At 48.8% G+C, this 21,821-nt stretch overlaps 1 protein-coding gene across 1 annotated transcript in view; it reads left to right on the forward strand.

The window, feature by feature from the left end:
- The window catches only part of BUB1 (BUB1 mitotic checkpoint serine/threonine kinase), an 850,308-nt gene that overhangs the window by 510,233 nt on the left and 318,254 nt on the right, over nt 1-21,821 (forward strand). The window contains exon 23 of the mRNA XM_085611813.1: nt 12,683-12,860. Coding sequence (XP_085467939.1) covers nt 12,683-12,860 — 178 coding nt within the window. The remainder of the gene's footprint in view (nt 1-12,682; nt 12,861-21,821) is intronic.

Consider the following 21,821-nt stretch of genomic DNA (forward strand, 5'->3'; position numbering starts at 1 on the left):
TCCGACCTCTAAAAAGATTAATTTCCACAACTCTATGAGGAATGTCAAAGCCTGGATGAAGAACAACTGCCTGAAGCTTAACACAGACAAAACCGAAGTCCTGGTCTTCGACAGACACCGCACTCTGGAACGACCTCTGGTGGCCATCGGTCATCTGACTCACCCCCTCTCCAAAAGACCACGCCTGCAACCTCGGCATCATCCTAGACAGCAAACTCTCCAAGAAACGTCAAATCAACACGGTCTCTAAGCCCGTTTCCACACGCTCCTTAAAGGCTTCAAGGGGCTCCCCTTTAGTACCAGGAAAATGGTGATGCATGCCCTCGTCACCAGCCGGTCCACGCAGGCACCACCACCAAACTCATAAAAAGACTCCAGGGTATCCAGAACACAGCACCCAGATTGGTACTCAACCTACCCAGGAGGACCCACATCACCCAGCACCTGAAGAACCTCCAACGGCTCCCTATCCAGAAGAGATGCAAATTAAACGTTCTGACCCATGACTACAAAGCCCTCCACTACCAATGACCCACTTACATGAACCATTGCCTGAATTTCCACCAATCTTCCAGGAATCCACTGGTGCTGCTCCGAAGGACGCTACTTCTCCCACCTTGCTGCCAAAGCATGGACCACCCTCATCGATCCCATCTAGGAAGGGACTCAAGACCTGGCTATTCGACTAAGACTCGCAGTACATCGCCTGGATACCCTATCAGATATGCTGCGCTATATAAATACTGCTTGATTGATTGACGTGTGTGTGTGAGTGAGTGCGTGCGTGTGTGTGTGTGTGTGTGTGTGTGTGTGTATATATATATATATATATATATGTGTGTGTGTATGTAGATGTGTATATATACATATGTATGTATGTGTGTGTATGTATATTATACGTCCATCCATGAGGGCTCCAAGCAGTCAGGTTAGGATCCCTATTTTTCCTTGAGGCATCTCTTCTTCCTGCCCTGACAGTCCTCTGTCTTCATTGCATTCACTTGCTAAGAATGTTTGAGATCAGAGCTGAGATATTGGCTAAATCCGGGGTCTGCAACCTTTTGTGTAATGAAAGCTACTTCTGTGCAAGGAAAATCATCCAGAGCTATTAAATGGTATCACTGTACAGTTTTGACCAGATCAAGTCAATACACTTCTAAGCACTTAAACATTTCAGGGCAGGATAGCAGCAGAAGTGTCAGGAAATGTGTTACCAGTGTGCAGTGCCTCCACATGACTAATGAAATAATGCCCCTACTACCTCTGGCACAAATGACATAGCCACAGCAATATTTCTCCCCCGTTATGCAGACTGTGTTGCTTTGTATGTGCTAATGGACATTTTGCTACCTGCACTGCAGCTCCTTATCAAACTGCACTGTAGTTGCAGGTGGGGAAGGGGAGCAGGAGTCTACGGGGGAGGGGACAACAAACCCTTGCTAAAATCTAAAAAGAAAGCTGCCTTCATCACAGGGCAAGCACCAGCATTGTGACTGTCTGTGTTTGCCACGCTGTGAAAGGTGTGCAAATCTTTCTCCCAAACGCAGCTTGAATTAACATTCAGCTATGAGCGTTTCTTTTAATGCAACCGTTTTGTCTTTGTCAGCATATTAGATTCTGAAAATAAACCTTTTCAAATATCTCTTCGATTTTCGGCAAACTCATTTTTCCACGTTTATTTTCTGATAGGAACATGTTTCCCTTCAAAATCCCAGTTTTCATTTTTAGCAAAATAAGCAGTCCCAAAATATCAGCTTGTCATTTTCATTAAGCACTCAAATGCACAAATGCTTCACATGGACAGAATCTGCTTCAAACGTCTAGATTTATGTGTAATTGCCATGAATGCTAGCAGTAATACATAGGACACCTATAATATGCCAATATCCACACCATTATATTAGACTCCACTGTGCCAAGACTGGAAACTAAACAGTAGGGTGCTCATAAAGCTTCAGTCATGGACATTATTATGCCAGAGGCAGCCACCATTGTGCCAGTGGTGGCCAAAATTCTGTCAATCTTGATCACAAAATGTCAGTGATTTCTTCCAGTATGCACAATGATAGCAAGAATGCCCAAAATATGCCAAGGATGACAATTATGACAGGGCCATTACTGTTCCAGTAATGGAACACACTTTTGGTGGTCCTTTGTCATCGCTTCCAGGGAAAAGCATAGTTTATCAGGAACAAACATAATACCAGAAACATATATGTGCATGCATGCACACACAATGGTGCATGTCGGTGAGGCTCAGAAGTGGATCTTTGCTCTGGATCCCATCTCTGATCTCCTACGTTTGTGGTTAATCATTCACCCAACTCATACACTTTCATTCCCTGCCTCCTGCTGACCCACTCCAAAGTGATCCTGCAATGGCTCCAGCTCTTGCTACTGCTAGCACTCTTCTTACATGGACAGTTGGCCACACATTGTGTGAGAGTGGAGCCTACACCACGTTTAATCCTTTTGTAGATACATGTGGTCACGTTGCTGGTCCTATAGGCTGACGGCTTGTGTTTTAGTGTACGGCTTTTCCATATTGTTTGGCTTCCACTCAGGGTTTTGAAATGAGCAGTATTGTCGTCTTTAATGTTCAGAAACCCTCTTAACGATGTACTGGGCTGAGCATCACTTTGGAGAGCTTCTTCAAGGGTGTTGGTGAGCTATCAGTAGCTCCTGAGCTACTCAGAGACCGATGGACCAGATGTTCGGTAGTGGAATCTATTTTCAGGCAGTATTTCATCATATCAGAGGTCCCTTAATTCCAGTTTCTGGAGTATTGTTGGGGAAATTAATAACAATTAGCTCTAAAACTGTGTAGATCTGAAAGAGACTATTAGTTACGGATTCCTCATCTTAAAATTACCCTCAGGCGTCAGACTGGATCCGGAATATTTTTCATCAGCAGTACCCCTACGCGTTGGTAGGTGGCGTCGGTCGACTCCGCATTCATCGTTAGCGTCGGATCGCCGAAATGACGTTGCGGTGTCTACTTAGACACTGCCCCTGCGCGCTGACATCCGTTCTTCCTTTTTCTGCGCCAATCATCGGAGATCCGGAGAAAGTGGTACCTCGAGTCACTTTTTAACTCTTTTTGCTACTTTTTGTCAACGTCTTTTCGAGTCCTCACAACTCCTGGTGCACAGGGATGTAATCTCAGTGGACCGGCTTCAAGCCTTGTGACTCCTGACACAAGCTGATGTCGGTGAGGACCCCCATCTCTTGTGCCTATGGTGTCTGAAGCTTGACCACGACCTGAAGTCGTGCGCCAGCTGCCGAGCCATAGCCCCGAAGTCTTTGCCGGAGCGTTCTCGAAAGCTTTGGGAGGCCTGGCAGTTGGATCTCCGCCGTTCGAAATCTCGGTCGATAAGGATGTTGCTGGACCGGTCGCGGAGCCCTCACCACCACTCCTCGTTGAAGTCTTTGTCTTCGGGTAAGTCGAAGCACAAAAAGAAAGCAAGAAGCATAGTCGCCCTTCGCGTTCTCCCCATCCGTTGGCCGGTGCAGGTTGCAGACGATAGTTGCCCGGCTCCGCCCACGGAGCCTATTGGGTCGGCCCTGAGCCTCTCTCCCTTTCCGGGAGCCGGGGTGACCCCTGCCCAACGTCGTAGTTTTTTTACGAATCCCTCCATTCCGTCTTTAGGCAGCCTGACTCCAGCGCGCCTTCGGGCCCCGCGGACTTGGCTGGGAGTTCTAGGCCTTCGATGCTGGTGGCTTCGGCTCTGGCGCAGATGGGCACCCAGGGATCCAGGCCCAGATCGGTGCAGGTCAACCTTGTGACATCTTCTCTGGTGCCGAATCCATTGGCGACACCTCCGCCCCCTCACACGCTGGTTGTATCTCCAACCGACGTCGACCTCAGCCTACCCCATGATGTGGACATGGAGCGGGACTGGCGCCGACTGGTACTTTTGTAACCCTGTTTACCCCTGGTGTTCCCTATCGCCCTAAGTGGCTACCAGAAGAGGATAAGGAGGGTTTGGAGGTGTCTGTGGACCCTCTGGCAGTCCAGTTAGTAGAACCAGACTGGAGAGAGGAGTTGGGTGAGGCCAGTGCTCTGGACACCTTCCCAGACCTTGGCATGCTCTCCCCCCCCTACTGTGGCTACAGAGGAGGGTGCATCATACGCAGTAGTGTTTTGTAGGGCGGCTTAGGCCTTAAACCTTGAGCTTCCTATGGTGTCGGTCAGGACTAACCACCTGACAAAGGTGCTTCAACCGGCTGCGGCCTCTTCGGAACCCTGCTGCCGCTCAATGAGGCCCTCAGGGACAACCTTTTGGGCGCTTGATCCAAGCCAAACACAGGGCCTCCTGTGGATGGGATGATTGCCCGAAGCCACCTCCCGGCCCGGGCGACCCCATTTTCTTCTCCAAAAACCCCACCCCTGAGAGCTTGATGGTCCAAGCCTCTTTAAGGGCACAATCCCTACCGCTCCACCTGATAGAGAATCCGGGAAGCTGGACCACCTTGGGAAGAAAATGTTTACTTCCTCCTGTTTAGGACTGCGGTCCGTGAACACCGCATGTCTCCTGGGCCGTTACTCCTACTCTGTGTGGGACACGGTCGCGCAAGTGCTGCCACAGTGCCCGGAGGTGGTCTGGGCCGTGCTCTCTCATGCAGTTGCAGAAGGGAGGGACGCAGTGAAGTTTGCCATACGATGTGGGCTATTCACCGCCATCTCCCTGGGCTGGACGATTTTAACGCCAGTAGCCCTGAGACGCTACACGTGGCTGAGATCGACTGGCTTTTCGGGTGATGTCCAAGCTGCGCTTTTGGACATGCCCTTTGATAGCCGTCAAAGCGATACCAAAGGGGATGATGGACGGAGCGTTTGAGCAAATCAAACACTCACCCCCAGTCAACTGATTTGGGTTTAATCCATCATCATTCTTTAACTCACTCCACCACCCCAGTTCAGACATGGCCATATGCAAATCAGTCTGACTCTGTGCCTCATGGGAACAGTCCAGCCTGAACTGCCAAGCCAGGTCTTCCCTGGACCGGAAACGAGCATCCTGGGACCGGTTTCGGGTTCATAACCCTCATCAGCCAGGCCATCTTGAATCCAGTGGCAAAGTGAGCAAGGGACCCACGTCTGGGCATACCCTGCCAACTTTGGGCTAACAAAGCGATACCAAAGGGGGATGATGGACGGAGCGTTTGAGCAAATCAAACACTTGCCCCCAGTCAACTGATCTGGGTTTAATCCATCATCATTCTTTAGCTCACTCCAACACCCCAGTTCAGACATGGCCATTGTCTAGGGAGGACCTGGCCTGGCAGTTCGGGCTGGACTGTTCCCATTGGGCACAGGGTCAAGACTGATTTGCATATGGCTGGGTCGAAACTGGAATGGCATGGTGAGCAAAAAAACGATGGATTTAGGCCCAGATATCTGTACTGGGGTGAATGTATGACATTGTTCTGCATTCTGTCCATCAATAGTTTTTTGCTTTGATGGCCGTCGCTTGTTTGGTGACAAAGCAGACAATGCGCTTGAGCGCTTTAAGAACTCCAGGGCTAGGCCAGGTCCTTGGGCTTCGCTTCTACCTCTCGCCCCACACAGTCTTTTTTCACCCCTTCCGTGACTATGGAAAGGGTGCCCCGTCACGTTCAGAGCCACAGGCCTGCGCATGCCGTCCAGCCTCTGCGTCGCCGGGGTCCCGCGGTCGTGGGTCTGGGGGCCAGCAGGCGGGCCAGTCCACCAGCGGCCCCTCCGCAGCTGCCTCCAAGCCCTCCTAGTCCGACCTTTCAGGGCCACCATTCGCCACTGGGCGACAGTATTCACCATCATCTCCCCAACTGGCTCAAAATCACGTCAGACAGATGGGTTTTGCAGGTAGTCCGAAGGGGCTACTCCCTCCCCTTCGAGACTACCCCTCCATCCATGCCACCTCCATTCCATCGCATGTCGGAGGATCACTTGGCCCTTCTCCAACAGGAAGTTGCCGCTCTCTTGGCCAAGGGAGCCATCGAACGAGTTCCTGTACCAGAAGTAGGTTGTGGTGGTTATTCCCACTACTTTCTGGTGCCCAAGAAGGACAAGTGCCTGCAACCTATCTTGGATCTCGGGAACGTCAACAGCTTACTCTGGAAGTAGAAGTTTAAAATGTTGACACTGGTTCAGGTCCTTTCTGCCCTCGACCCTGGAGACTGGATGGTAGCGTTGGAGTTGCAGGACGCTTATTTTCACATCCCCATCCTGCCGGCACATCAGCGTTACTCATGGTTCACGATGGGCTCAAGCACTTTGTTTACCCGTGCTCCCCTTTGTCCTAACCAGCATCAGGGGAATCTTTCCAATTGCGTCTAGATCTTGGAGGGCACTGAACACCAAATGCAGTGGTGGCTAACAAACCGGTATTGGGTCAACTGTAGGTCCCTCTCCCTTCCCCAGCCAGAGTTTACAGTGGTGTCAGATGCATTGTAGGAAGGTGGATATCTGACTATGGTTACCCCCAACTTTTTGCCTAGTGTCTAGCTGGTTTTTCGACTTAGTTGGCCTGAGATCCTGCCATTCAAGGTCTCAGGCTGTCTGCTCTCTCCTTAAAATGGACTCCATGTACCCTAGGTACATACACAATTGGTAAGGATCACCTTATTGGACCCTGTACAGAGTACCCTAGGTACCCAGGGCATAGGTGTACCCTAGGCCTCACAGGGGCTGCAGCATGTATTATGCCACCCCTGGTCTGGCCTTCCAATCAGACACAACTGGCTGATCACTCAGCTGGGGCAAGGTCGTGTAATCACCCCTTGCTTAGATATAGTATGCCTATATCTACCCTTATATATAGACACATGTGTACCTATCAGTCACTCCTATGGCAGGCCTTAACAATCCTGGAGGCAGAGTGCTTGGTAACATGTGAGATGGTGCTCTAGCATGAGCTGAGCCTGTCTGCAGCTTTCGGAACCATGTCCTTATAGCTGTTCTATGATATAGCCTACCATATACTCTTAAAGTGCCTTATAATCTTAAACGGTTATGGTAACTATGGTTGGGCTGTATCAAAACATGTCGTGTAAGGTGTCTAACACTTTGGAATAATACCCCCATACCATTTCTGGTGATGAGGATATTATTCCTCCCTTCTAGAGGGAGAGACATGTTAAAATCCTACTTTGCTGTGTAACCTCTGACCAAATCCTCAGCATCACAAAATGGATGCTGCTGCTACGACACAAGTCTGACCTCCTGCAGCTGGGAGTGATCCCAGCCAGGGAGGCCTGGACAATAGGTTTCCTGCTTGGGGAGGTGCTAGCACCTCCCCAGACAGCCTTTAGTGTATTGGGGCAGGGTGGGCTGAAAGGAATGAGACATGCCTGGGGCACACAAGGTGTTCCTTGCATAGTCCAGTTCAAACCGGCGCTGGGGCACTCCAGCCCCAGCTCTGGCGCGAAACTGGACAAAGGGAAGTGGGTGTAACCACCCCCTCCCAGGTCCCACCCATAAGGCGTGACCTAGCAGGTATCCCAGCCCCCCAGATTAGTATAAGAGTGGGAGTTGGGCCTCAAGACTTAGATTATCCTGAACCTGCAAAACTGAACAGAAACTCTGGACTTTCGACATTCGACGAAAGAAGAAGACTGAAGAATCTCCCTTGTAGCCAAGGAGTGGCTACCCTGTGCAAACAGGCACCATCAAGAGACTACCCTTTGCTTTGCGACCGTTCTACGAGGAACCGACTGCAGAGCCCGACCAGAGCCTTGACTTCCAGACTTCTCCGACCCTCATCCACATCTGCAGCAGAGCTGAGATCCGTGGAGGCGACGAGCGATGTGGGACCGGCTACCTGGGAAAAGTGGCTAGTAACTTACAGCGCAGCTTCTGAGGTACCCTTGAAGTTGTGCACCGGGGATTGAGAAGCCCCAACCCCAAGCACCATCTGCACCGAAGATCAGCCCCCCACACTCCACGAGTCCTGCGTGGGGCCCTTCAGCATTTTCCTGCTTGCCGCGTCTGTCCGGTTGCTTGCCCGCTGGCTAGTGGCCTCTGTGACGACGCACCCTGAAATCTTCTGCGCTGGTTTGGTTCCTCCAGACTGGCTCCCGCTTCTCTGCAAAGAAGAAGCACCCCAGACCTTCCTGGTCTGCACCAGAAGCAAGTCCTTCGTTCTTCGTGGGTTCCGCTTGCCAAGGCTTGGTGAGTCCTAGTCCAACTTCGACGCCGCCGACAGCAAGAGCCTTCGTGGGACAGCTCGCCTCCTGGTCCTGGTCGTCCTCGACGCTTCCTGGTCCTCCTGGCTGCAGCGACAAGCTTCACCTTCACCTGCAACTCTTCACGACATCGTCTGGTTCCTTCCTGGTTCCACGTGGTCACTGGCTAGTGACCTTGACTCTGTCCCTTCTGCTTGCAGGTTTCTTCTCTTCTTGATCCCAGCCTTGGGATCCACTGGACACTCTTCACTGACTGCCTGTCAGCATCTTTCTTCAGGCATCCATAGGAGTCGACGACGAAAACGACGCATCTTCACCCCTATGCACCCGCAGCCTGTGGGCTAGGTAACTTGGGTACTCCGGTGCTCATCAGGATAGTGACTATCCTAGTGTCTAGTTTTCAAGTCTCAACTTCCTAGCTACTCCGGAAGTGTCCTAAATCTACCGTTTTCTAAACTGTACTATTGCTATTGACTTTTACGCATTACGCGTGAGTGTTTCCACTCTGCACACGAATCCCGTGGGCCTCCCACTTCCTAACTAACGCTAGTGTAGTGTAGCCCCAGCGATTCCCTAGGCCTAGGCCTACTCTATTTCCATGACAGTGGTTCTTATACCACTTACTTAGTATATGGTTTGCGTGGCCCCTAGGGCCTAACTGTATTACTTACCTGTGTGACTTACTGTATGCATTAATAAGACTGTGTTGTACTTACCTCTAATCTCATAAAGAGTGCTGAGGGTTTGCTTAGAATAAATACACTTTATTTTATATATATATCTGTTGTGGTGTCCTTTCATTTGGTATTCAAGTGATTATATATGGTATCACAGCTGGCTTCACATGCCATTCAGAGTTTAGCCTAAGACTGCTCTTGTCCATGCTACCACTAGGATAGCTGGTCTATAAGGTTGACTTTACAACCAATCACCATAAGGGTATTTGGACTGATATAAGGTGTACACTATAACTAGTGACATCATACATCAGGCCAACTTCTCACATGCATCACTTATGGGGTGGGGCGGCCACATGGGAGCGGCAGAGATCAGAGGCCTCTGGTCCCTGGCGGAGTCCAGGCCCCATATCAACCTTCTGGAACTTTCGGCGATTTGTCTTGCACTGAAGGCATTCCTTCCTTGCAGGTGTTCACGGACAACACCACTGCCATGTGGTACTGCAACAAACAGGGCAGGGTGTGGTCGTGGACCCTCTGTCAGGAGGCACTTTGTCTCAAAGTGGCTGGAACTTCAGGGCATGTCCCTGGTGGTTCAACACCTGGCAGGTTCTCTGAATGTCATGGCCGACAAACTCAGCCGCCAGTGCATGATGGATCACGAATGGCGTCTTCACTCTGAGGTGGTGGAAGGTCTCTTTCTGTAGTGGGGAGAGCCTTGATTAGATCTATTCGCCACCAAAGAGAACGCAGAATGTCAGCAGTTTCACACGTTGGAATTTCCAAGGCGGCACTCACTTGGCGACTCTTTTCGTCACGGGTGGAGTTGCGGTCTTCTATACGCCTATACCACTTCTGCCCAGAGTGCTGAAGATCAAGTGCGACCGGGCCCAAGTCATTCTTGTGGCACAGGACTGGGCACGATGAGTCTGGTATCCTGAGCTTCTGCACATGGCCATTGATCCTCCGATCAGACCGCCCCTTCAGGAGGATCTTCTGTCACAGCAGCAGGGGACGGTCCTCTTCCTTGACCTGTCCAGCCCCCACCTCCTTGCGTGGATTGAGCGGCGACAGTTGACCGCTTTTGACCTTCCTCCCGAAGTCTGTAACGCTATCTTGCCAGCCAGGCGTCCCTCCACCAAAACGGTGTACGCCTGTAGATGGAACAAATTTGTGACATGGTGCGCAGCAAAGGCTGTGGATCCCCTTTCAGAGGTTCTCCTCTTCATTCTTTCTTTGACCCAGCAGGACTCTGCTCTGGGCACTTTAAAAGGCTATCTTTCGGCCTTTCTTCGGCTTCCTGATCAGCCTTCTGTTTTCAAGTCCCCTATTGTAAATCGCTTACTTAAGGTCAGGACTTACTTCTTTCCTCCAATTCCTTTCCTAATGCCCCAGTGGGACTTGAACGTGGTTCTGACCTACTTTTTTTTACAAACCTTCTTTCCTGGCTGTTCATCCGTCCAAAGTTGTCCTTCGCACTAGGCCTTCTTTCCTTCCCAAAGTGGTTACCTCTTTCCACTTAGGGCAGACCATCACTTTACCCACCTTCTTCCCGTCCACACATCGTTTTAAAGTAGAGGATCCTGGATCCAAAACGTGCACTTTACTTCTACCCGGATCGCACAAAGCAATTCTGGGTGGATGACAAGCTCTTTGTTGGCTATGTGGGCACCAAGAAAGGTCAGGTCGTGCAAAAGCGGACCATCTCAATGGGTCATTCTTTACATCAAAATCTGTTATTCTTTGGCCAAGAATGAAACTCCAGTGGGACTGCACACCCATTCCACCAGGGCGACGGCAGCCACTAGTGCTTTGGGACGTGGAGTCCCTCATCATGACATCTGCCAAGCAGCCACATGGGCTTTATTGCACACGTTCACCAAACATTACTGCCTGGACAGCCGAGTCAGGAGAGACTGCTTCTGTGGCTGTTCGGTTCTCCAGGACTTTCTGGTTTTGAACTTACTTCGCAGACCCACCTCCGGGGTTGGTATTGCTGGGGTATCTATTCTAAGGTGAGAAATCCATAACTAATAGTCTCTATCAGATGAACAATTTACTTACCTTCGGTAACTATATATCTTTAAGAGACGTATATTAGTTATGAATTCCTCACCGCCCCACCTATTCTCCCTGTCCTGCGAACTGACTTCTAGGTTAAGGGACTCTCTTTCAAAGCCCTAGTTTTGTGCACCAGTGATCAGTGTCTTGCATGGCTCTGCGCTTCTGGCGTGGAATGTCGTGTAAAGAACTGACGTCAGCCGCAGGGACGCTATCCAAGTAGATACTGCAACCTCATTCTGGCAATCACGACGACTAACGTGGAGTGGACCGAAGCCACCTACCGACGTGCAGGGTACTGCTGAAGAAAAATTCTCCGGATCGAGTCTGAAGCCTGGGGGTAATTCTAAGGTGAGGAATCCATAACTAATATAGGTCTCTTACAGATATATCGTTACCGAGGTGTGGACGATTCGGACAGACGACTCAGGACACGGCGTCGAGTTAGAGAAGGTTTTATTTCTGGAAGTTTGATTTTGCGCTGTGTATCCAGGTTCTGGCGTCTCTTTCCCCAAGGGGTCGGCTTTCCAGGTCGGCTAGGCGTGGCGTGGCCAAGGGACGGTTCCCGGTGGTGGCGTCAGAGGACTCCCGATGTCGACCTCACCGATAGAGGGGAGACAAAACCAACAAAGACTCTGGTCAGTAGGGTGGTTAAGGTAAAGGACAAAACGGGGCCCAGGACGTGAAGGGTACACTCCGGTGCTCGTGTGTCAGTCTCCTACACTCAGTACGACCGGGGTGCTCAGGAAAGGGTAGTGCGAGTGAGGGGGGGGTAGAAAGGACCAAGTGCTTAAATATTTACAGGTGCGGCGGCGAGAGGCCTTTAGGTTCTTTTTCAGCCTTCTCCCTCCTCCCGACCCAGCCCGTAAAACGTTCACGCACCTGGGTCAGCCACGCTCCTCCGTGGGCGCGGCTCGGCGAAACGTGGGTGCGGAGTCCTCCCTGCTCCGACTTCTCCTTCGACGTAGGCTCTCGTCTCTCCGACGTCCCCGTCGCTGTAGACTCCCTCGTCTCCGACCTCTCCGTTGTTGTAGACACTCTCGGCTCCGTTCTCCTTCGCTCTCCTGCTTCCGCTCCGGTGTAGCCACACACTACGGGTCCGTCAAGCTCCGATCTTATTGGGTGTTCGGCGAGTACGTCACAGTTGTGGGCGTGCGCACCGGGTAGCTGATCCCAGTTAAAGGGGAAGACCTCTGATGATGTTTCTTCCGCGGCTGTCACTCTCCAGTCGTCTTCCTGTAAATCATAAACAACACTGTCCGTGACCTCCGGCACCTCCCACCAGTCCGCCCCATGCAATCCGGTGTCCCGGCTCGCCTCGTGACACTAGGTTAAGTAATTTGATCATTTGGTAAGGTCTGTGCAAATGTATAGTGTTCTTACTCGTCAAATTATCATCCTCCTCGCCAAGGCAACAGGCAGATCCTACCTGTTCACTTGATTAGCCCAATAACCAAAATAAACCTGATGTAATATGTAGTCTTGAAAAGGAGAATTTAGAGGAATTTTAGATTATGCATGCTTTAGATGGACACTAATGGGACTTATAAACTTGACAGTGTACACTGATAAAGGATATTCTGAAAATAGCCTTGTGGACTTGTAACATAAAGAACTGTGTTCCTTTTGAGGACTAAGTCTTCAATAAGGCTCTTCTAGATATCGGTCTTTTAAGTTTAGATATGCGGTATTCTCTTATTGCTAAAGGCATGTAATTGTAATTCCATTGTTTGCATGAGTGTTATGTTCGTGTCTAACATTTCTTTTCTCCTTTTTAGGCTGATTTTCCTGCTACAGATTTTTTATCAGATAACACAGTTTTGTATTATTTTTGTGATAAAACACTGGCACCAAATCCCAATTGTTCTGGAGACTTTGCAACTGCAGCTGCTCGGGTTTCATCTACACCATTCAACGGAATAACACTTCAGCCTGGGCAGATTCTAGAGAATAAAGGTGAGCTATGAAGTAGGCCAACAGAAGTGATTGTTTTCAATTAGGTGAAATTAATGATCTATTTGCACCACCTGCACACCTAAAAGACATAACAATGCATTTTACAGCACTTATTTGCAGCCCAGGACAGACAGATTTTTAGTATATACTCCTCGCTGCGTGGTATGTGTAGTGATACTTATGAAGGTTTTTGTATTATTAGGTGTTAATGATTCTAGCTTGCGCTGTCATTTGAAAATGTTGCCTAGCTCACAGTTCATCAGATGCTTGTGTTTCATGGGTGATATTCTTCGTTGTGAACCCTTGAAGGAAGCTGGCTCAGTACATACTATACCAAACAGAGGTGTAGTGTGTGCAGAGTCCAGTGAGTCCCCAGAGATTTGGCAGAGGTTAAAGTAGATAATACCTTACTCTCAATTTAGTGGTTGCTCAGCTGAGCAGTTAGGCTTATCAGAGGGTAGTATACATACTCAAGGTTGGAACACGCACTTAATGACTAATTCCAGGCCAATCTTTGTAAAAATAATCACTTTAGTTACCTTTATTTCTAGGACTCCGTTAAAGGAAAGTAGATTTTTATGCGATACTTTCAAATTTCTGGCAAGAGACCAATGCAATTCGAAGAGATGGAGTTATTCATTCACAGGGTAAGGAAGATGGCGGGTTGAGCCCGCTGTGGAGAACCGCTGCACCCCATACTCCGTGACCGCCACCATCCATTGTGCCGCAATCACTAGTGCAAGATCCTCCGGCTCCGTCATGCCTTGGTCGCTCGTTCTACTCTGCAGCCCCGCTGACTGCTTTCTCCCTCAACCCAGATGCTGCCGTTGTGCTGCGTTAGATCTTTCAGCTATCCTCGGTGGGCTGCAATCCAGCTAGTCGAACTTCGAGGGAACCAGCTTGGAGCATCAATAGCCCCTCAAAGGAGGATTGCTTCCCGCGCCCAAGACTCGTGCTACTGAAGCGCAGCAGTTGCAGGGCGAGGGGGCCATCTTCCACAAGTATACTCCCTGAGCTGGAAAGTTCGCAAATTGGACACCTCATCTTAAAATTACTGCGGTTAGGTGCAATGAGGGAACTTTTACAGGTATCTGCTACAGAACGGCAACCTCTGGCGGACACAGTAATGGCAGCAGTTGTAGCTGGAGCCCCTCTGTGTCAGGGGCCAGGCGAAAGGCTGATCTGCAGACAATCCCTTGACCAGCACTAGACACACTACCTGTCACCTGCTGGGCTCCTTCAAACGGGATTATTTGAGCTGCAAAACATGAGTACTGTTTTTTGATGCTATAGGGGCCCAGGGGGAGGGGCGGTGGCAGGCATAGAGGCATAGAGGCAACACAGGATGCAGGCTGAGGTGAACAATGAAATTCGGCACGTGACAGAGGGGTGGCTCAGGGTTACGACAGTGCTAATAAGCCTCCAAGGATAAGCTGCAGTGATGAATATACAACGCCACCACCCCAACGGATATCCCAGTCTCTTATGTAAACAGTGGTCCTCTGATAGCTCCTACATCTTCGCAGGGGGGTAGATTACACCATGCGCAGCAGAATCAGGACAGTTCTAAATAGAAGTGCATGTCCCAGGCCCAGCTGCCCAAACATTCCAGGCAGCGTCAGTCCAATAAAGGGCGACAACCACAGTGCCAGGAACAGCCTGCTCAGAAAGTGATTTACTCGAAAGGGGAGGTAAAAACACTTATTTCTCACCTGTCTGCAGCGCTTCCAGAGCCAGGGGCTGATAAAAAGCCTACTAGACAACACTCACTCCAAGAGGGTTTTACTCCAAATCCCGGTTGTGCGTGTGACATATTCTCAGGAATCACTCCAGATCACTCCCTGCCCTCGGTCACCAAGGAGTTTTGCTCAGAGGATGACTTAAAGGAACCTATGGCTAAGAGTAATTCTGCAAGCCCTCCAGACCCAGCACTCAGCTGCATTATGCTTAGGCTAGAGCAGATATTGCGAAAGTACAACAATCCTTGGAAGATGTCTTGGGGCAGATTACTACTCTCAAAATGGAACTTATTGAACTTCAGGAGAGAGTCACTCGTACTGAGAATGCCACAACGGCAACATTCAAGTCAATCAGGAGCCATGCTTCCCAGTTGGAATATCTTCAAACCAAAATCGAAGAAATGGAAAAACGCCAGAGGAGTAATAACTGAAGGATATTTGGAATCCCAAAGGGGAAGGAATGCTCTGCCCCCCCCCCCCCCGCAATACATGGTACAACTCAATGGGAAGGCCCTTCCTGACCTTATGGATTAGGTCTGGACTCTCAAATCCAGCATGCCATCACCTTCCGCTCAGCCGAACCTCCTCCAACGCTAATACATCACAGCCTCATCCAATTTTAATATATGTCGGGAATTTTCTTCTGAGACAGGCAATTTCTCTCAAAGCACGTTCTGCAGCCCCAGCTCGGATTGATGCAATGTCAATCGTGGCTAGGTCTGATCTCTGTAGATCTACAATGGACCAAAGATGGAATATGCGCGAACTCATAGATCCTCTCAAGGCTTTAGGGGCCCAGGTCTTCCTTCAGGAACCAGCTTGCCTTAAAATCATAAAAGACTGGCAAATGCAGATGTGCTACTCCATGCAGGACGCTAAGCAGGCCCTGGCCTGCTTGAGAACAGGACAATAACACTATCTTTGCGTTCGGCTCCTATTTGATCACGTTATATTTTTTCCTTACTTCTATACCCCAATATCTTCCTCATCCCTCTACTGTGTGTTCTGGGGCTATACGCTTCTTCTTTATGACGGGTTTATGATAAGGGTGCTAATGTACTATAGCTGAATAAGATATTTTATCAGGGTGTGATATTTCCTTTCACTGGTTTTCTTATTTTATGGCACAGGATGGTTGGGTGGTTGTGCGGGGGGGTAGGAAGTCAGTACTCCATAGGGCTGTCTCCTGCTGACAGCCAGAAGGGCGGTTGATTCCTTCTCAAGAGTATGGGTGAAGGGGGAACGGGGTTTGTGGGGGGGGGTGGACTACAACAGTTGGTCCCCCGGTTGGTGACCCTGCTTCGGCAACAGGGGAATGGTGGGGAAATGGTTAAAGGATGGTCAATCAATCTGGTGCTCACTTTTTGTATTTTTTTAAGATGGTGGAACAATAACTTAGAGTTATAAAGGTCACAAGGGTTCGGTAGTGGCCCTAAAACGCTTTAGCTTCCAAGGCTCAGATTAAATGTATATGCTGGAACGTATCTGGAATTAACATGTGTAGTAAGAGACAATTGTTGATACAAACCCAAACTGGTAGCTCTGACTGAGACCCACTTAACATATAAGGACTGGTCCTTATTTAAGCAACTGGGATACGATATAGTTGTTTGCACATCACAATCAATTTCAATATGTGGGGTTGCAGTGCTCTCTGCTAAGACTTTTTGTGGCCAAGTTCTTATAACCGCTGCAGACTCCATGGGACGATGGTTCCTTGCTCAATTATTACTAAACTCAACAAAATGTGTCCTGTGTGTGCTCCATGGTCCTAACATCAACGACCCAGCAGTATTAGATCTGCTATAATTGGAGTTATTGGATTGGGCAGGGAAATTGATTGTAATGGTGGTTTTTAGTTGCATACTATAACAGTATAGATACTACCAATTGTACTGCCACCCTGTGTAAACCCATAACCATGGCTTCACTTAGGGATCTGATTCAGCTGCAGGGGCTATGTGACTCGTGGCACACCCTGTGCCCAGCGATCCTGATTATACTCTCTACTGATGCCCTCACAGGCACTATTCCAAGATTGATATGGTCTTTACTAGGTGGTCCCTGGTGGATAGCATGGAAACGAGGGTTGCCCCAGGATCGTCTCAGACCATAATCTGATTGTTTTCATTTGGTTTAACCGGAGACAGGGGCAACCATGCTAAGTTCTCATTTTCCCGGTACCTGCTGGCAAATGACGACTACATAACTCTTGTATCAGGCTTACATAGGGAGTTCCTCCAGTTCAATAAGGATATGGCTCCACCCCCTCAAATAATCTAGGACACAATGAAAGCATACTTCAGGGGTATCACTCAACATTATGTGGTCAAGCAAAATAGAGATACCTTGGAGGAGGCTCACGCTCTTCGCCAAGCTATTTTACAACTTGGAATACTACATTATTCTAAAATTTCTCAAGGACTGACAGAGAAACAGTTGGTTTTTCTCCAGCAAGTGGAGAAAATGTCTCTTCTTGGATGTAGGTTATAAGATCAGGTAGCTGCTAGACATGCCAAACCCAGAAAACTACAATATGCATATGAGGAAAGGGTGGGCCGGGTTCTAGCCCATCAGATATTAAACCGACAATCAAAGTGTGCAATATGAGCAATTAAGGGTAGGGATGGCAAGGTGTACACCACTCCTTCGCCCATTCTGAAACAGTTGGCCTGGTACTATAAGAAGTTATACAGTCAGACACATAGTTTAGATCAGGCCAGTTGCTCGGAGTACATCAAGCAGTGTAGTTTACCTCACCTGGGGGAAAATCAGGCAGATGTTATTCGGGCAGAGTTGTCTATGTCGGAGATTGATTCTGCATGAACGGCTTTGCCAACTGGTAAGGCGGCAGGTGAGGATGCTATGCCTTTGGAGTTTTACGAGGTATTTAAGGATATAATAGGTGTGGAATTCCTCAAAGGCTGCTCAACACATTTATATAGGGGGGATACCCCAGATACATGGAATACTACCAATATTACTGTATTTAAAAAAAAAAAAAAAGTAGATAAGCCTTCAGAGGATATGGAGTCATATCGTCCCATATCTTTGATCAACACAGATGCAAAATGGTTGGGTAAGATCTTGGCTATCCGTTTGGCCCTTGTAATCTCCTCCTTGGTCTCCTCACAACAACATGAGTTTGTTCCAGATAGATATACCACCAGTCATACCAACACTGTAATTACAGCTTTCGATGTTGCTGGGAGGCTCAACATTAATATGCGTATGATTCTCTTAGATGCAGAAAAAGCCTTTGACTCTGTTGCTTGGGACTTTATATGGACTACAATGCGGGCCTTTGGTGTCAGCGAAAGATTTATTAATCTGACCCAAGCCTTGTATAAGACACCCAGGTCAAGGGTAGTCTTCGCTCGAACCAATTTCAGGTATCCCGAGGCTCCCGTCATGGGTGTCCGCTCCCCCACTTTGTTCTTTATGTACCTAGAGCCCTATCTGCAGTCACTCTGTAGGAATGCAGGTATTCAACCTCTAATTGTTGGAGAGCAACAATTGAAATTGGCTGCATATGGCAACGATGTGGCAGTTTTCTGCTCCAATCCATTAATAGGAGCTGAACATTTTGCCAATGAGGCCGCAAAGTTTGGCAAGGTATCTAGGTACAAACTTATTATATCTAAACCAGATGCTCCTTCCCGAGGGGTAACTACTACGGCAGTTTGTCTGGGTATCAAATTATGCCTGGAGGTTTTCAAAATTATTAAATTGAACTACGAACCTATTATCCGCGGTAATTTCCTAATTAAAATCCTGCAACAAGCTACCACTAACTATTATCGGGAAAACTAACATCATCTGTAGGAAAGGGCCCCTTTTTGCATGGTTACTCCCTAACCTTTTGCCAGATACCCGATACCAACTTGAATGAGCGTGTGCTGGGATCCTGCTAGCCAGGCCACAGCACCCGTGTTCTTTCCCAAAACTGTACCTTTGTTACCCACAATTGGCACACCTCTGGGCCACCTATAAGTCCCTTGTAAAAGGTACCCCTGGTACCAAGGGCTTTGTGGCTAGAGAGGGCTTCTGAGAGCTGTAGCATGCATTATGCCACCCTCAGAGACCCCTCACCTTAATACCCCCACCCTGCCATTGCCGGCTCAGTGTTTTGGTGCAGACCAAACTGAAGAGTCGACATGGCACACATCCCTGCATCATTATCACTGCCTGTGGCATGGGTAAGTCACCGCTCTAGTAGGCGTTACCGCCCTAAAGTCGGGGTGCTACATACCACAGGTGAGGATATAGCTGCATGATGCTATGCCCCTACAATGTCTGTGCCATTCACAGACATTGTAAGTGCAGTGAGGCCATTTTGAGTACATGGACTTGGAGTTTGTCAACACGAACTCCACAGCTCTATGATGGCTTTACTGAAGTCTGGTAAGTTTGGTATCAAACTCACCAGCACATTAAACCCACACTGACGCCAGTGTTAGATTTAATGAAAGTGCACACAGAGGCCTTATTAGTGATACCCATGAAAAACGATCAACCTCTGGTGTGGTTCCCGATGGACTCCCAGCCAACTGCCACTACCAGACAGATTTCCTGACCCCTGGGTAGAGAGCCCTCTGCTCTCTGGGTTTGGGAACAAAGCACATCCTGGGCAGAGGTATCATGTCTCCTCCGCCAGGGTGGGCAGGGTCCCAGAAGAGGGAGGTTCAAAGGCCTGCCGCCTTTGTTAGCTCCCTCAGCCTTTTGCTGCTATCAGCAACTATCTCCCTCCAGTTCTGACCCTCATTTTGGGCGCAAGAACCAGCAACAAAATCTAGCTAAGAAGGGAGGTGTGCCTATCTTTGCCAACCCCACCCCTCTTGTGGGGGAGGTGAGGTGAATCCCACATCTCAGTCCCGTCATCTTGTAGGTGAGGGGACCCCTCCAATTAGGAAGAGAGCTATGCCCACCCTCCCACTGGAGGGTGGAATACTAGGGGGTGTAGATACCCCAGGGAGGGGGCCCATTGGTCCCAACCTGCACACCCATGTAACGCCACTAAATCAACTTTTTTTAGGGGCAACCTTAAACCTTGCCTCTTCAGATGTGTCATGACAAGAAAGACCGAAGAGCCATGCTGCAGAAGAGGACGACAACTGCTTTGGCCCCAGTCCTGCAAGCTAAACCTGGCGTGTCCTTCAGCCAGCAACCTCCAAGAACCCCGGTGACCTGCCCTGCCTTCCTAAAGAACTCTGATCTCCTGTGGACACTGGATTTGTCCAACACAAGCCAGGACTCCAGATCTAGCCCTATCCGTGAGTCCTCACCATTTTGCACCCCACGTCCCGAGTCGAGAGTGGCCCAACACACCAGCGAGGTCCTGACCAGTGTTCCAGTGTTGGACGGCCTCCTCTGACCACCTCCTCGACGCCTGCAGCCTCAACCCTAAGGGTCACCGTGACCGGAACTGGTAAGAAGAACCTGACACGAAAGGACACCACTGCACCTCCTAAGTCCTGAGGTGCCCAACAGGTGTCCTGGTGTCCAGCAACTCTTCGTCCTCCAGTCATTGGTTCTCTTCGTCCAGTCTTCTGCTCCACCCTGCAGTCCATTTCCACGACTGACATCCTCCACTAGAAAGCATAGGCTCCCGACTCCTCCTGAGGACCCTGCACCCGGCCTCCCCTGCGCCGCTGGTGTTGTGGACTTGGTGCTAACCTAGGACCCCCTGTGCCCAGGCCTTAACCCTAGGAGCTTTGCTCCCGAGACAGTGGCCTGCCTGTGAGCAGACCCCCCAACCAAGGTGCTCCTTAGCCCAATTGGCTAACCTCGACACTCTGCACCCGGTCGCCCTAGTGCCGCTGGTGGTCCCCCTTGAGTGTCAACCTCAACCTTTTTTCTACCCCCCAAACTCAAATCCTGAAATCATTTTACCTACCTGTAAACGTAACACTTTGTTTTCTCCATAGGACTGAATAGTGGGTTTTCTCTGAAACAAAACGGCAACAAAAAGTAACTTAGTGCCTTATAAGAGTTAACCTGTTTGTCAGTGTCCTGTGTTGCTTAAACTGTGTTAGGAGTGTGTTCCATGCTAAACTAGAAATTTAATCAGGAAGTAATCGCAAAGTAATTTCAAATATTAAACCGTTTATAAATCGTTTTCTCAACTGTAAAAGTAATCTGGATGTTCCTACAAATCCAGTGGTCACTGTACTTCAAAAAGAATTAACATTGTATGAAAAGTTTAACTTACCTGCTACTAAGTACCACTTCGTTCTAGAAATAAAACAACAAAATAACTTTTTTTACAAAAAATTGCTCTGGATTGAGTCTTTGAGTGTGCGACATTATTTCTTGCCTGAGTTTGTACAACAAATGCTTAACCCTGCCCTCCTGATAAGCCAGACTGCTCAACCACATTACCACAGGAGCGAGTAATGTATAATCTACTTTAGCCTCTGCTATTCCTCTGGGGATCCACTGGACTCTGTACACACTATACCTTACTTTGGTATTGTATATACAGAGCTAGCTTCTGACACCTTCTCTTTCTCCATGCTGGATCCAGTCGATTTTTCAGATGTCAATGATCATCAGTGCCAGGTGGCGTTGACGTGGTGTCTCATGATTTCAAGGCTGGAAGTGGCGGAGTAAATCCATAAAGGCTCAAACCTGCACCAATAATGACAACTAATTTTTTGAGCCTTATTGGTGCTGGATTCAGAAGCTGACTGAGTCTTCTTAATTTCAATTCACAATTGTTTTTTTTGGGTGCGGGCGGTTGTATCTTGTGGTTCTTGTTTGTGTTTGGGGTTTTTTAGCAGCATTTCAGCAGCAAAATCCTCAAGCCTTAAGTCTTCTCATTCATTTTTCAGCTGGATGTTTACTCAGAACCACATTCTTCATCCTCACAGCAATTATGTGCTATGTAACCTTTGGTATTATGCTCCCCAGTTTAATCCACAAGGAGTCTAACATTTCATGGCCTCTCATAAAGACGTTTTGCCTTCAAAATCCATGTTTTCCCCTCATAGAAAGTACTCCTTCTGATCTCTTTACTGGAAGATCCACCACAAAATCATAAACTCTCTTCCGCACCTTCAAGGTATAGCATCAAGAACCTTTCAAAAAGACCATATGAGTCTCATTTTCCTCTAAGTCTGTATCGCGCCTACAGAAGAGGACTCCCCAGAGGTAACCTTTACTCCTCCACAGAATCCATTTAACAAATCAAGATTCTTCAGGAAGTTATGTTAGTTTCAGT

This window comes from Triturus cristatus, chromosome 6 (genome assembly GCF_964204655.1).
Source record: "Triturus cristatus chromosome 6, aTriCri1.1, whole genome shotgun sequence".
Classification (NCBI taxonomy): domain Eukaryota; kingdom Metazoa; phylum Chordata; class Amphibia; order Caudata; family Salamandridae; genus Triturus; species Triturus cristatus.